At 34.3% G+C, this 15,662-nt stretch overlaps 2 protein-coding genes across 4 annotated transcripts; one reads left to right on the top strand and one right to left on the bottom strand.

The window, feature by feature from the left end:
• The first annotated feature begins 830 nt into the window (after positions 1-830).
• On the top strand, positions 831-7,012 carry LOC142619051 (protein NRT1/ PTR FAMILY 5.2-like). 3 transcript variants are annotated; one of them, XM_075792128.1, is made up of 5 exons: positions 831-1,126; positions 1,479-1,696; positions 4,547-5,118; positions 5,968-6,575; positions 6,774-7,012. In XM_075792128.1, exons 1-5 carry the CDS (start codon positions 1,000-1,002, stop codon positions 6,854-6,856), a joined length of 1,608 nt encoding a protein of 535 aa, XP_075648243.1. In that variant the 5' UTR covers positions 831-999; the 3' UTR covers positions 6,857-7,012. The 3 variants fall into 3 exon arrangements, with proteins under 3 accessions (XP_075648243.1, XP_075648241.1, XP_075648242.1); XM_075792126.1 differs by having other exon boundaries at positions 5,968-7,012; XM_075792127.1 differs by having other exon boundaries at positions 938-1,122; positions 5,968-7,012.
• A 1,269-nt stretch (positions 7,013-8,281) lies between these two features.
• LOC142618992 (BRCA1-associated RING domain protein 1) lies at positions 8,282-15,182 on the bottom strand. The gene is made up of 13 exons (XM_075792065.1): positions 14,966-15,182; positions 14,787-14,840; positions 14,576-14,646; positions 13,971-14,066; positions 13,436-13,860; positions 12,643-12,954; positions 12,392-12,492; positions 11,910-12,099; positions 11,686-11,792; positions 10,628-10,718; positions 9,899-10,064; positions 9,351-9,469; positions 8,282-8,853 (listed from the first exon to the last, which is right to left on the bottom strand). The coding sequence occupies exons 1-13, from the start codon at positions 15,079-15,081 to the stop codon at positions 8,515-8,517; spliced, it is 2,187 nt and encodes a 728-aa protein (XP_075648180.1). The 5' UTR covers positions 15,082-15,182; the 3' UTR covers positions 8,282-8,514.
• Positions 15,183-15,662: the final 480 nt, after the last annotated feature.

Here is a 15,662-nt window from a genome sequence, read left to right as displayed (position 1 = left end):
TATATATATATATATATATAAATTGGTAATGATGGATTTTTAAAATATAATAAATAAATGTTTGAATTATTACTTTTTTTATGATTTATTATACATCAATTTGTAAAAGTTATATAATTAATTTTATAATATATCCTTCTAGCTAGCATCATTTAAATTTAAAATAAAATGAATAGGTTGAGAATAGAGCTGCAATTTCACAGGTACTAATGAATATATAAGCTTTACGTAAGGATGAGAAAGAAATTTGAATAAGAGGAAGGACCACGTTTGGAGGAGAACACTAGTGTTATGTCACACTTCTTTCTAGAGCTCCATTAAAATTAAAATGTACTTTTTCCCCTTCCAACTTCTTATACTATTTTATTTCTATATTATTATAATGTCATTTGCGAACGAAAATTAATGTTTGATCATTAACAATCTGATCATTTCGGATAATCAAAGCATATCCATGTTCTGATAAGTGTTTCCCAAACAAAAATAAACATTAACGACAACAAAGACATTTTCAGTTTCTATTTGGTAATACAGATTACAGAATAATGTGGCCTGTCTAAAATAAAATACAATTGATTATGATGGAATTAACTTTCCGCAGTTATAATTAATCCTTGAATTCAATGTCATTAGAAATAAAATAACCATTTCTATTATTTTGTAGTTTATGATCTTCTACCACGTCAACATCACTCTTAACTCTCATTATTGGTGACTAGTGACCAGTGCGATACTTTCGAGGCAATTTAACATCACCACAAAAACAAAAAAACAAAAATTGACGGTATGCTTAACTATATTGGATAAAAGGTATTTAATAGTTTGAGAGGAAAAAGAAGTGAACAAGAAAGCAAATAGAAAATATATGATTCTAGAATCTCGAGGTGGAAAAGGTCCTTGGCTACCATATAATTAACTCTATAAAAAGCTAAATGCTCACATGATTTCAATCTAGACGACCCAATTAGTCCCTATTTTCTTCTCTTTAACAAGATAGCAATGGTAGAAGAGAAAGGCCCTGCAGATGAAAGAGAGGATTACACAGAAGATGGGACTGTGGATCTCAAGGGTAGACCTGTTTTCAGATCAAAGACTGGGAGATGGAAAGCTTGTTATTTCATTGTAGGTAATGTATATAGATTATGTTTTTTTTTACTTATTAGTGCCTTTTATCCTTCCATTAAGAGACTAATTCAGCTAGGCCAAACTTCAAAAATTGCTGAATAAAGATTTAACTCTTCATATTTAAGATACCTAGCTGGCCATAGCCAATAAACTAGGAAACAGGCTTACATAGTTACATATTTTCAAAGAGAAACTATAACTCATATATAGATCGTAAACGAACACATCTGTTTTCATTTGAAGCCTATTTCTAATATTTCTCATTCACTTAGTTAACTTATCTTTCAAAAATTTCTTAGGATGCTTCACAATTTCACTATTTTTAATTTCTTTTGTATATGTTTTTTTTATAGGGTATGAAGTGTTTGAGAGGATGGCATATTTTGGGATTGCATCAAATCTAGTGATATATCTAACCGATAAGCTCCATGAAGGCACTGTAAACTCTGCAAACAATGTGACCAACTGGGCTGGTACTGTATGGTTGACACCCATTTTAGGTGCCTACATTGCAGATACTTATCTCGGCCGATATTGGACTTTTGTCATTGCATCAGGAATTTATCTCTTGGTAAAATCTCGAATCCCAAGTTATTAATATATTTCTTTTTCTTTTTCTTTTTTACTTTTGCTAAATGATTAAAACGAGAAGAAAATAAAATAGGTGAAAGTGAAATTGATCATTTAAAAGACTCAATGTTAACATTTATTGCATGCATGATGCACCATGCACAATGGAACACGTATGTGATTATTGTTCAAAGAAATAAGAACCTCATGCAAGATCTAATAATTTCTGATGGTGGGGAATCATTGTCCGATTAGAATCCAACATGGTTTTTAATGTGAAAGGCCAGCCCTAGGCCTAGGCCATTTAGGCCATGGCCTAAGGCCCCCTAACATGGAAAGGCCCCCAAATATGGGAGCAGTAAGTGTTTTTTTTTGTTTCCAATTAAAGAAAAATATGGGCTAAGTGTACATTTTTTTCAAAGCTCTAAGATTTTAGAATTATGTTAGTTTAGTACAAGTTTTATTATAAAGTCCTATAAATTAACATGTCACCAATCACATGAAATAATTCAATACTCATTTATTCTTTTGTTGAAGTGTCATCTCATTGTCACATCAGTTTGTATGTTTTTTATAATAAAATTAATAGTAAGTTTAGCATTTTTTCCACAAAAAAAAAATATATATATATATATATATATGAATTAATAGAAATGCAAGCTAATCTCCATTAAGTAAATGAAAAATGCTAAAACTAATACAAATTTTACAACAAAAATCTTACAAACTGATGTGACACCAATATGATTGGTGTCACTTAAACAGTATAATAAATGAATGTTTGAATAATTTTTTTTTTTAAATCGATGATATGCTAGTTTGTAAAACCTATATAGTAAGTATCATTAGCTCACTTTGGGTGAATTTTTCATATTATAATAAGTATGAATTAGTAATAAATTTGAAATAAAAAATATAATAAAAAATATAATAAAAAATCAACTAAATAATTTATTATTTAAGTGATATTTAAATATAAAAGGCCCCTTTAAAATTTTCGCCTTAGGCCTCAAATTATCTTGAACCAGCCCTCAATGTGATTGGCATATATTTTTTAGATGAAAGCAAACTTTGGCCTTCATGCCTCAAGTATAATGCTTGTGACTGTACGAACTGTAGCTTCATTCTTAACCTATATATCCTAAAACCTTAAACCATCAAGTTTTGGTTCCGATTTTCAAGTCCACACTTTTTTGCTTAGGTTTAAACCATAAAATTTTTACTTTTTAATATGACTTACTCTTTTTTGATCAATTTAACTAATTCATTTAATAAGGGATGGATTTATATCAATTCGTAGGCCTTCTTATAAGTGGAGGGAAAAATAAGTACAGTTCATATATGTTTTTCTAAATAATTTTAAAAAAAAAAATCACTTATTTCCCCCACATTTGGGAGCCTTTCTCCATAGCCATAGGTCTCTGGATTATGGCCTAAGTGGCCTATAGGCCTAGGATTGGCTCTCCCCAAAATAAATAAATAAATAACAAGTAGCCGAAACAAAATATGGCAAAAGAATATGTTGAGCGAAAATTCTTATTTGATGTCAAATTTTTAATTTATATTTTTAAATTAGCTCCATTAATTTTTCTTTTTTAAAATCAAATGGTAATGCTATTGGACTACATAATTATGTAGAGTCCTCTCAATCCTAAACTCTCTCCCTTTAATAAAGTAGGACCCTAGTTAAGAAAAAGAGTCACTACACAAAACTATTACTTTGATTATTTAATTAATAAGATCTACCCCTCCCCTCTCCTTCTATTCTATTGTGTTTCATAAGTTTGTAACAAATAATAGTATTGATTTAAACCCCAAATTTTATGGCTTATTCAATTTTAAGCTAAGTATGAAAATTAAGCCCAATTGTTAATATACTTGACCAATAATTGACATAAGTAAAAATAGATAAACACAATAGCAATCCCAATCACAAAAGAAATCAAGCACTCACAACAACAATGAAGTGCTTACAAAGAGAAAATCCCAAGAACCAAATGGAAAAAACTCTCTAGGGTCTCTAGCACTAAACGATCCACAAATCAAGAATAGTTGCAACACATATCACTTACGTATAATTAAAACCCTTCAAGCTAAGTAATGACTATGTACTTAAGCTTCTAGTTCTTGCTAGCAACCGATTCTTCGAATCATTTCTTCTCGATAATCTCTTGATCCACAATTGAGCCTCCAAGTGCAATGACCATGTCTCCTTGGTAAATTTGGGATTGCTCTGATGATACCTCAAGACCAATCAGCACCAAGAACTTTGAAGGTTGCTTTGTGAGTGATGGTTTTGATCTTCTCTCATGAAATTGGTGAAATGTAGAGGGAGAAGATAGAGATGTGAAATGGGTTTTAGGACTTTCTCTAGCTCTTTAATATGAAAATTGGGTCTTGAAAATTCATGGAAAATGGGGCTTATAAAGAGAGGTTTAGGGCTCATTCTGTTGTGAGGGTCGTAACTAAATTCTCTCCAAGTTTTGGAATTGTAACTCAAGCAAATTAAATGTCCTAAAAGTGAGAGGCGAAATTGTTGCCTCAACTGTTTTTCAAAAAGTGAATTCACCAGATCCTCCAAGCTCGTTCATGCAAAATGTCACCTCTTCAACCTATTACAAATTTAAATCCACAACAGTACATTGATTGCATTGTAAAATTGAATTTCAAAATTACACCCAAACTTATCATATAATTTGCCAACAACCTAAAGATCCTAACAATCAAAAAATATACAAGCATTTTATGAGTTTCATCAATACATTAGTTTAATTTATTCTAAGTGAATATATGAATTCTTTACTTATGTTCACTCATGGTGACACAGTATTACGTTAACCTTTTTACACAGGGAATGTGCCTCTTAACCCTAACAGTCTCATTGCCAACCTTAAAACCACCATCTTGTGGTTATGAGGTCAAAGCAGTGGACTGCAACAAACCAGCCTCATCTTTGCAAGTGGGTATATTTTATTTTGCTTTATACATAATTGCTATTGGGACTGGTGGAACCAAGGCCAACATTTCAACCATGGGGGCAGACCAATTTGATGACTTTGAGCCAAAGGAAAGGTTCCACAAGCTCTCCTTCTTTAATTGGTGGGTGTTTAGCATTTTCTTTGGCACCCTCTTCTCAAACACTTTCTTGATCTACATACAAGATAATGTGGGTTGGAGCCTTGGCTATGGCCTTCCAACAATTGGCCTATTGATTTCAGTTTTGGTGTTCTTGGTGGGTACTCCATTTTATAGACACAAACTGCCTTCAGGGAGTCCTATCATTAAGATAACTAAAGTACTTGCGGCTGCTGTAAGGAAGTGGAAGGTAACTGTCCCAAATGACCCAAAAGAGCTTCATGAGTTGAGATTGGAAGAATATGCCAAATATGGGAAATACAGAATTGAGTACACCCCTTCATTAAGGTTAACCCTCTATCCTATTTTTGACTTTAGAATTTTCGGTCACAATACTCATACACATGTTCACTTTTACAATACATATTTACTTCTGAGCTTTTTTTTTTTGTTAATGAATGAAAATTTCCTAAAGCAAAACAAAATTACACAACATAAACCTGCGCACACAACAAACCAATTGAACAAACAAGCAGACTACATCTGCCAACCAGACCAACCTACTCACTCAAGCAGCAAACATATAGGAATCTTCTAGAGACCAACCTACCCTATAGTTTCAAAAGTAACAAAGTAAATCCCAAAATTTCAAAAAGTAACAAATTAAACATTCAGCCTATGTTAAATGCCAAATACAATGCTCTCAGGTTTAATTTGTGCTTTTTAGATTATTATGGCTTAATTTGATACTTTTGAAACTATGAAGTTTAATTTGTTACTTTTGGAAACTTCAAGATTTAATTCTGTTACACCCCTAAATTATAAGGTTCAAAATGTCTTTTGTCAAAAGCAATTTATTATCTTTTGCATAACTGTTTCAGTTTCTTTGAGAAAATTAAGGAAAACAGCCAAACCTACAAAGTACTAAAAAGATCATTTTAGCATACCTTCACCATCTTACAAACTGTAAATCCATGGCATAAATTTGAGGACAACGATGCAAAAGTTTGACTAAGACTTGGAAAAATGTTGTGTGTTGGAAATATTTTCTGATAACGCACATATTGTTTGTACATATCATAATATGAAATGGAAAATTCTGCTCCCAGAATTTGATCAACCAAAGAACTCCCCTATTAAAAAAAAAAAAACAAGCATACAAAGAGAACTAAAATACTTGCTCAAAATTGCCTGCAGATTCCTTAACAAAGCAGCGGTAAAGACCAGGGCAGCCTCACCATGGATGTTATGTCCAGTGACCCAAGTAGAAGAAACCAAGCAAATGATGAAAATGCTTCCAATTTTGATTGCAACAATTATACCAAGCGTCATAGTAGCTCAATCAAATACACTTTTTATCAAACAAGGCGCCACCCTAAATAGGAGCATGGGTCCTCATTTTCAAATCCCTCCAGCATGCCTCCAAGCATTTGTGACCATCTTCATGCTGATAAGCATCGTAATCTATGACCGCTTCTTCGTTCCAACAGTCCGGCGCTACACAAAGAACCCTAGAGGGATTTCATTACTACAAAGACTAGGAATTGGCCTTACGTTGCATGTTATTATCATGGTCACAGCTTACCTTGCTGAAAGAAAGAGACTCAAGGTTGCAAGAGAAAACCAAATATTTGGCAAAAGTGATACAGTTCCTCTTACTGTTTTCATTCTCCTCCCTCAGTTTGGATTGGTGGGCATCGCTGATGCCTTTGTGGAAGTTGCAAAGCTAGAGTTGTTCTATGACCAGGCTCCAGAAAGCATGAAAAGCCTGGGAACCTCATATTTCACTAGTACCTTTGGAATTGGTAACTTCCTCAGTAGTTTTCTTTTAAAAACAGTGGCTAATATCACCAAAAGGCATGGCCACAAGGGCTGGATTTTGGATAATCTAAATGCATCTCATTTAGATTACTATTATGCTTTCTTAGCCATCCTCAGCTTTCTCAACTTCTTCTTCTTTCTGCTTATAGCTAAGCACTTTGTTTACAATGTTGACGTGACAGAATCCAAGAGGGGCATAGCCACGGAAACCTCAGGAAAAGCATCATCTCAAGATAATGAAGCCTTGAAGACGGGACTAAGCTGATAAAAAGTTATGTATATTGCTTGTTTTTCATAATCAAATATGATTATTGTAAGCGTACCTCAGAAATTTTCAGTTTCCTTCCTAATGACTCAGAAAACTCACGTATGAAAGAAATTTTATCCAATCTTAGAAGACTCATTCCAATGAATTTCCCAAGCATCTTTCACAATTCTAAGGAGTGGCATTGACATGGTTGTATTTTCCCACTGAGGGGAAATTTATGTTGCGTTTGTTTTGGCTGAAAAGCATTTCAAGTGATTGTTCTACATCATGTTGTGTGTTTGGTAGGCACAGAAAATTTGGTCAAACTGAAATTATTTTACACTTTGACTGTAAAATAACCCTTCTCTGGTGTAAAATCATTTTCATTCTTATTTTACCTTCAAAGCTCATTTTTCAGACTAAAAACAGAGAGAGAGAGCACGAAGAGAGAGTAGAGAGAGTGAGATCGAGCTCGCGTCGTCGAGTTCAGACCACTGCCCCAAGCCCAAACGCGTCGTCGAGCTCGCGCGCCGACGAGATCGAGTCGCGAGATCGCTAGCAGGATCGCATGTCATCGATCTACAAGCTACCACCCACCCCCGTCGTCACTATTGCCTCTAAATCGAATCACCGATCTCGTCGCCCAAAGCCCCAAGCTCGAACCGCCGTTACCAATCTGGCCGCCACCGTCCTCCATCCACCCTAATCTCTCTCTTCCCCGATCTATCTCTCTTTCCCTCAATCTCTCAATCTCTCTTTGATCTTTGATTTTGTTGTTGTTGTTGTGGTGGTGTGAGTGGTGGTGTTTTGGTGGTTTTTGTTTTGTGTGGTGCTGGTGTGTAGGTGGTGATGGATTTTCTGTAGATGCTGGTGTGTAGGTGATGGTGGATTTTCTAATATAAATTTTGTTTGAAAGCTAAGAAAATGTAAGAAACCAATAAAAAATTTGCATTTTCAAAATGTCACCAAACACTTGAAATTATTTTTTAATATAATTTTTAAAATGCAACCAAACACTAAAAATCATTTTCCTTTCCCAAAAATATTTTCACTTGAAATTATTTTGCATCCGAAAAATATTTTACACTAAAACAAACGCGGCCTTAATTACTAAGGCCGAAAGTAAGAAGACCTAAAGAAAATAGGGTCCTCGTCTACAAATTTTTTTTAAGGCCCGTTAGATGTCTTTGCAATTCGGTGGTTCTATTCAGTTTTCCTTTTTATAAAGTCTGTATAAATAGAAGATTCAAAAGCCTGTAACGAATATAGCCAAATTAAGAACACACATTTTATGGATCAATAACTCTAGAATAACAATAATTTTCACAAAATATTTCACAACTACTAAGGTTATAAGTTGTTAGTGATAGACAACAAAGTAATGTTAGTGGTAAACCCAAAAAAAAACCCATAATCACATAAATGGGGTGCTTTAAACAAGAATGATAAACAGATTATAAACGTTAACTTATATAATAAACAAAATAAATTAGTGACAAGTGCATTTTATCAGCTAACAAAAAGCTGAACCACAGAGCCTGCAATTTTTCCCAAAATAAAATAAAGCTCTATCTAATTTTTAACTTAATTATATACACGATAGCTTTGAGCAAGGACGGTAAGCAGATAATAATCCTGGACTGATAAGACAGCAAAATAGTTAATGACAAATGCTGTCAGCTGAAAAGAGGCTGCAACTCACATGCAGCAATTGATTCCAAAAGCCATGTGTGACCAATGACTTGGGATCCAATATTGGCAGCTACATCCTGTGCCTCAGTTAATCTTTTCCAAAGAATATCAACTTCTTCTCCTACCTTGGATCCTTGTGGGGGATCAAGGTTGTAAACAACTAGTATCTTTGCCTGGCCATCACAGCTTTGTGGCACCAATTCTTCTTTACTTGTCAAGACAGTACCTCCTGCTGTCATAACCAGATCACAGAGGTCTTCCTCGTATTCAGGCACAAAGCCACCAGTGAAATAGAACTTCAACCCATTAAAGAGCTTTGGCGCCTAGAGAAGGATTAAGAAAATCAATTATCTAAACAAGATAGGAAACACAACTATCATGAGACGAAACAAATAAGAAAAGTATGCTAACAGAGAAAAATGTTGTACAATTCTTTTTCATGTCAAATAACAGATAGTAGTCCAAATAGCATGTATAGTTCTCCAATTTTTTCCATCCCAGCCAAAAGAAGGTTTTGATCCCAAATTTGATGACACCAAGATAATTTAACAGCTAGATATGGCTTCTTCTTTTTTTGCCTTCTGCCAAATTCAACATTACAATGCATATTGGCATCACAAAACCACATGATTCAAAATAAGATAGGCACCCTACTTTAAGTGAATTATTATGAGAGAATGATTGGTAAACTAGTCCAGATATTCCCTTTGCAAGACATGCCCACTAAAACATCGGTGCTTGTAAATGTCAAAGTATTCATAATCTAGATACTCCCATCAGTCATATTGCACGCAAGTATTCAAGACAGATTTAGCCTTACATTGTTTAAAGCCAAAAGCCTGCCAGTTTTGGGGCCATCACAACAACCATGGTTGTCAAGACTAACTTCATAAGGCTCTTCATTCACAGGATGCATGGCTTCCATGCATGCTTTTATCCCTGCAAAGCCAGCGTTTCAAGTTGCATCAACAACTAATCATTTAAATGAATAATAGCTACACAAAGAAACAAGAAAACGCATGAGATACCAATAATATTTTTTATGGCAGATTTCCAGTTTATTCATATAATATTGCTCCATTTCTCATCAAAGAGAGAGACTAGAAAACATTAAGACTCTCCTCAATGTGATCTACAAGTCTTCCCCCCACCCCAAAAAAAGATAAATAAAAAAATAAAACCATCTCCTGCTTGTCTAAATAAAGAAAAGAAAATAACCTTGCTCCTTTAAAGGAGCCAGCACAAATGAAAAATGCAGACAAGAAACTAGTTTATTCAGTCCTGTACTCAATAATGCCAAAGAAGAGCAAAAGTGATCAACACAATCAATGGCAACCAATAACGTTAAAGCCATCGGTATTAACTTACAGTCAATTTTAAGAATCCATCTCCCATTCAAAATGGCCATTAGAACTTTCAGTGTCCTGGTGCACGCACCCTGTGCATCTGTGGCTGCAACCACGTGTGTTACATTCGGTTTCCAGAACTTGGTCACAGTTGCACCACACATGCTCGCAAACTTGACCATAAGAATCTGCATAGGAAAATATATATTTTTTTTTTTAAATCGAAACCATATGACTTGATTAATTACAAACAAGATAATTCACCACACATACTTTTATGGATTCCCAACTTTCCAACCACATAGAGGTTAATTGATACTACTTAGTGTGGGACCAAGTCAAAATAAACCTAGTTAAGTATATGTTTTGTCAGAAATCTTTGAAGGCAGTTGCTTCAGTGTAACAATTCCAATTTAACATGACAACTCTCAATTCTCCAAAAAAAATAATAAAAAGAGAGACTACTCCCAAATCTTAACCAAACAAAGGAAAGGAAATCATCTAAGATGATTTTGTGATAATATAAATGCAGTGATTTTCCATCAAAATGCCTTAAGAACAAATTAATCATTTGGTTGCAATAAGATTGTTGCAAACCATGCAAACAAAATTAATAATCTCAAGGATATCAACTCTAAAAGTGTAGATAACATCCCAGAAAATAAAACTATTTCATTTTCCTCCATGTTATGAGACTGAATTAAGCAATAAAATAAAATAAAAAATAAAAACAAATTCTGTTTGAACTAACCCTCTCTTCTGTGGATAGAGCAGATCCACATAAAACCCATTCTTTAGCTCCATCTGATGGAGCTTCCCAACCGTTGGACTGCTGAGTTGCTCTGCATTTAGAATGGCAGAAAATGGGAGATAAATCATATGTCATACAACCAATAGAACAGTAACAAACATACACGAGATACAAACATAAAAAAATTACAAAACATTATTTATTTATTGGGGTTCTCTGCAGTCATCCTAAACCAAACATTTACCTTAAAACTCTCCCATAATAATGCTGAAAAGTGTCATTTTTTCATTAAACATAACCTATCCCTACCGAATGCCAAAGTGAGTTAGTGTGTGTTTGTGTGTGTGTGTGTGTGTGTGTGTGTAGGATGCAGCAAAAAATAACATTACGGCAAGTTACATTAATGCACACATACTAATTCTAGTTTGAGAGTTGATTTACAGTCAACATAAAGCATCAAACAGGAAAATACTTTTGAATCAATAGATAATAAAAGAATTTTCAAAAATAATAATAAAAGAATAAATGATCCACAATCCATGTTTGGCATTTCTAGAGATTTGGAATTTTGAAGTTTTTTGACTTTCTAAGACATTGACACCATGTTAAAATTAAATCCCAATTCTTTTCACAAGTAAAAAGAATTTTATGAAAAAAGAACAAGTTCAACAGGTGTAGAATGGATCTTTTCTAATGTACATATAAACCCCCATTTTCACTTATGAAAATTCACTTTCCACCTCCAAACTTTTGTTTGACCTTAGCTATGCTGTAAACATGAAAAAAAAGTTCATCTTATTTTTATTTGTTTTAAAATGGGGGCAGGGATGCATATTTAAGACTCATCATATTCATGCACGAACACTTGAGAATGAGATGATGCTTTCAACATATTTTCACACTTCAATGAAAAAAGCAATCATTGGAAGAGCTGTGCCAATTTTGTACTAACAGGGGGGAAAGAAGGAAGCCAATAAAAACTATTGGTTGGTAGGCAGCACTAAAACTAATTCAATTAATCACTCAAGTACCAACAGAACTAAGAAGTGGTGTCCTACTTCTGAATTGGCTCAGGATGATCCTTTAAGACTTGTTTTCCAGACTTGGGCTTCTCATTTGGAAACCTGACAGAAGAATGAGCTGGACAGAGCATGAGAAAGTTTTCCTGTAAGAAATCAAAAACCAACAAGCCAATTAATACTTAATGCTTAACTCACTACATTGAAGCAAAAAGAACACAAAAAGAAACATCCCCAACTGTGATACTAAGCATAGCACTTACATTATCCCAGCGACAATTGGCTATTTCTGCTGCACAAGGAACATGATAGCTTTTTCGACAGGATTTCATATAGCAACCCAGTGCTGCTCCCTTCTTTCCACACCTGCTGCACTTGAGCTTGGCACCCCTTGCCACTTCCGCCTTCAAATTCTTAACATTTTCGTCATCATCATAATATACTTGTGGTGCCCTGCATTTTGAAATTACATTATATCATCCTCAAATAGCAAAGATAAGAAAAGGAAAGGCTAAAGAGGATTTGGCTACATATGATTGCCAATGAAAGATAAATAAATTCCAAATTTGACCTATTTTGGCAAAAAACAAAAAGGCATATGAGAGCCATTAAAATTACATAACTGTAATAACACAAAAAGAAACCAATTTCACATAATTGTTCCTAAAATGTCTTAAGAGATAAACAAGAAAGCTAATATCATTAAAATCACTTCAGAAATACTTGAAATGCCAAGATGACATACCAATCAATGCATATTGTGTGAACATGTATGACATTTGAATGGGTTGCCTCATCTCCCACTACCTTTTTCCCATTAGCATAATGCAACATTGGGCCACTAGTCTGGAAGAATTTATCAACAAAGCAAGGGGATTAGCACCAAAGCATTGTAACTTGTAACATATTGAGACAATCTTTCAAGGATATTCTTTAGCAACAAAAGAAATGGCACACAGAGATATCACTTAAATTGATCTAATCTGGAAAAATCACCTCAGAGACTTTAGAAGACTGGCAAAATGCACAAATGCTTTTAATTGACACGGTTGACACAGCCTGCTGCGGAGTAACAGGAGGCACCCTAGACTCAAGCTCCAATTCAGAATTGGGAGCCACTGAGATTTCAGAATGGGAAACAACCAAAGGAATGAACTCTGATGAGCCATAGTTTAATTTCTTTTGCCTCTTGATGTCCCTCGAATGACCATCTTCAGTTTCGTTGCCAGAACACTCATGTCTCAACTGCCTCTTCCTATCTTCAAAACTTTTGTTGATGGCTCCCTTGCTCAAAGAATTTTCTGGACTCTGAAAATGGAAAAAGTGAAACATAAGAATTCAAGCAACTGATAAAAATAAAATTTAGAAGAACAAAATACATCTATTTGCCACAAGATAGTTGACATTTTAATAACACAAATTATCACTAAAATATAACAATGTGTGGAGGATAAAATAAAACATTGTTCATACTCTCCCTATAACTAGTGGTGTCTACAATACTTTCCCCATTTCATAATTTTGCCAAGCTTGCAAAACACAAATACATGGGTCCAGTTTTTGTCTATGAAGCTGCCATTGTGGGGATTATGAATAAAACACAGAAAAACAATTGGGGCAAATCAATAAAGAACTGCAAAACAACTAACAATCACCTCAGCTTAATCACTTGCTGAAAGAGAGATATGTAACAAAGTAGCAATAGTAGTAGTAAACAGAAACAAAATAGAAACAAACTAAAAACCTAAGTAACAAAGAAGTTATCAAGTCAACAGCAGTCAATTCCTACATGCTCACTGCCCCGACCACAGCTGTCATCATCTGAACCCTTGGCATCACCAAAAGATAGAGGGCTATCTGGTAGTGACTGTGCCCCCAGATTCATTTCTATTTCCACAACTCTGCACTCTTCATGGTTCTCACGTCTCATTAGTAGGCTGTCTGATGGTGGATTCATATTCACACCGCCAGTAAATTTGTCTCCTTCCCCGCCACCTTTACCAACTACTGGTGAATTGTGGTTCTCAAATTTATCATTCTTGCCAACCCCATCGTCAACAGAACAATTCAAATTCAACGGAACCTGAACTCGCTTATTAGCCGTTAATGAAAAGACGGACTGCCCACTGCTTGATTTAGCTCCTTCAACACTCCCATTACTAAATTTATCAGTATAAAGTGAGGCCTGGCCTTGCTCCAAAACCCTCCCAGAATCTACATGATCAGCATGTAGAACACAATAAGTAGCTTCCAATTTGAAATCTTATAAAGGAACCAAACTCAATTTAAACAACACAAGAGTGTATGTAGCGGCTATACTGTACCAGATGAAACAGGCTGAAAAAGATTGGAACAGTAAGTAGCTTCCAATCCCCTGAAGATTGTAACCAAATTTTCTATGAAAGGTGCAGCCCTTAAATCTGCCAGGCCAGAGTAATTTAATTAAGACAAACCATTTGAATCAGCAGAAAGACCAACAAATCACTTCAAGAACAGTTTTCTAAAGTGTAAACAATCTAACAAGACCAGTCAGGGAAAACAAAAATGTAAAATCAGCATGTCTTACCCATCAAAGTAAGCTTTAAAAACATGAAAAGCATTGTTCAACAACAATGTATATTACCCATCAAGAAAACAACATTAAAAAAAAATTCTAAAATTATTTTCTTGATGGGTAATATCAAAATAACATTAATATCTACGAAGAATACTAATGAACACTGCAAAAATACTTGTTTGATGTGCAATTTCAAGGGTAAAATACTTTTATTAGAAAATAATATAATTGGGGCAGAGGGCAAATTTTTTCCTTGAAATTTTCCATCAAAACAAACAAAAAGCCATGCATTATGATATATCCAACAGATAAATGGTGCAAACTATTTAATTTGTAGAAAATCAAGAGGAACCCAACATGTACTATACATACCTTTGTTGAAATACTGAGATTTACAGACAGGGCAGTCTGATTCATGCTGTGCTGAAATGGGTATACATGAACTGCAAAAATATATATTATATATATCAAAAACCCAAACCCAGAATACAAATCAAATCATAGACAATATGTGAAAAAACAAATAAATAAAAAAGTAGAAGATGAAAGATTGTTAGATGAAGAAGATGAAGAAGAAACTAACTTGCAGAAAATGTGATTGCATGGGAGTAACATTGGTTTGTGAAGCAAGTTTAAGCTGCAACATCAACATTATTCAAAACCCATATTAGATTTACCCACAAAAAGTTTTAAAAAAAAAAAAAAAGAGTAAAAATAATTGAAGAGCATAAAAAGAGAGATAGAGAGAGAAAGATATAATACCAGAGAGGGCATTTGAGCTCGAGAGCGAGTTTTTGGTAATGGAAAAGCCATGGGTTGATGAGAAGTCTTTTACTACTACTACTATTATCACTCTTCATGTTCATAGAATGCTCCATTGCACTTGCCACTGGAAACAATTACTACTGTTGATAATGAAAACAACAACGAGACCCAAAGCAGAGAGAGTGGTTTTTGTTTAGGAAATGTGAGAGAGAGAGAGAGAGAGAGAGCGCGCACGGGAATTTATGTATTTGACGTATCGGAGTTTGAGATTTTGAGAGAGTGGGAGTACACGTGTACGGCTGGGATTTATTTTATGGGAATTATCAGTGGCGCGCAGATTTGACATTTTGATTGATTGGGCGGAGTCTTCTGTTTTTTGAAGTACGCGCGCTTTTTCCATGTGTTTTTATTTATTTATTTTTGGGCCTTTTCATTATCAGGAAGTCCCGCCGGGCGTTGAGGACACATCATAATTTATGGCCCAAAAGGGTACGACTATCATTTTTGTCACAATTTTAGTACAATTTATTCACGTGACATATCAAAACTCTATTACTCAAAACTTACCATATAAATAAATTGTGATAAAATTTATAATAACAATTGTAATAATGTAATCTTAACATTATTTGTATGAGTTTTTTTCTTAATCTATGGATATAAAAGTTACAATAAAAATATTTAATAATTGTTT

Source organism: Castanea sativa, chromosome 12 (genome assembly GCF_040712315.1).
Source record: "Castanea sativa cultivar Marrone di Chiusa Pesio chromosome 12, ASM4071231v1".
Lineage (NCBI taxonomy): Eukaryota > Viridiplantae > Streptophyta > Magnoliopsida > Fagales > Fagaceae > Castanea > Castanea sativa.
Note: the sequence above shows the minus strand (reverse complement) of the source record. Positions and strands in the feature narration are given on the sequence as shown.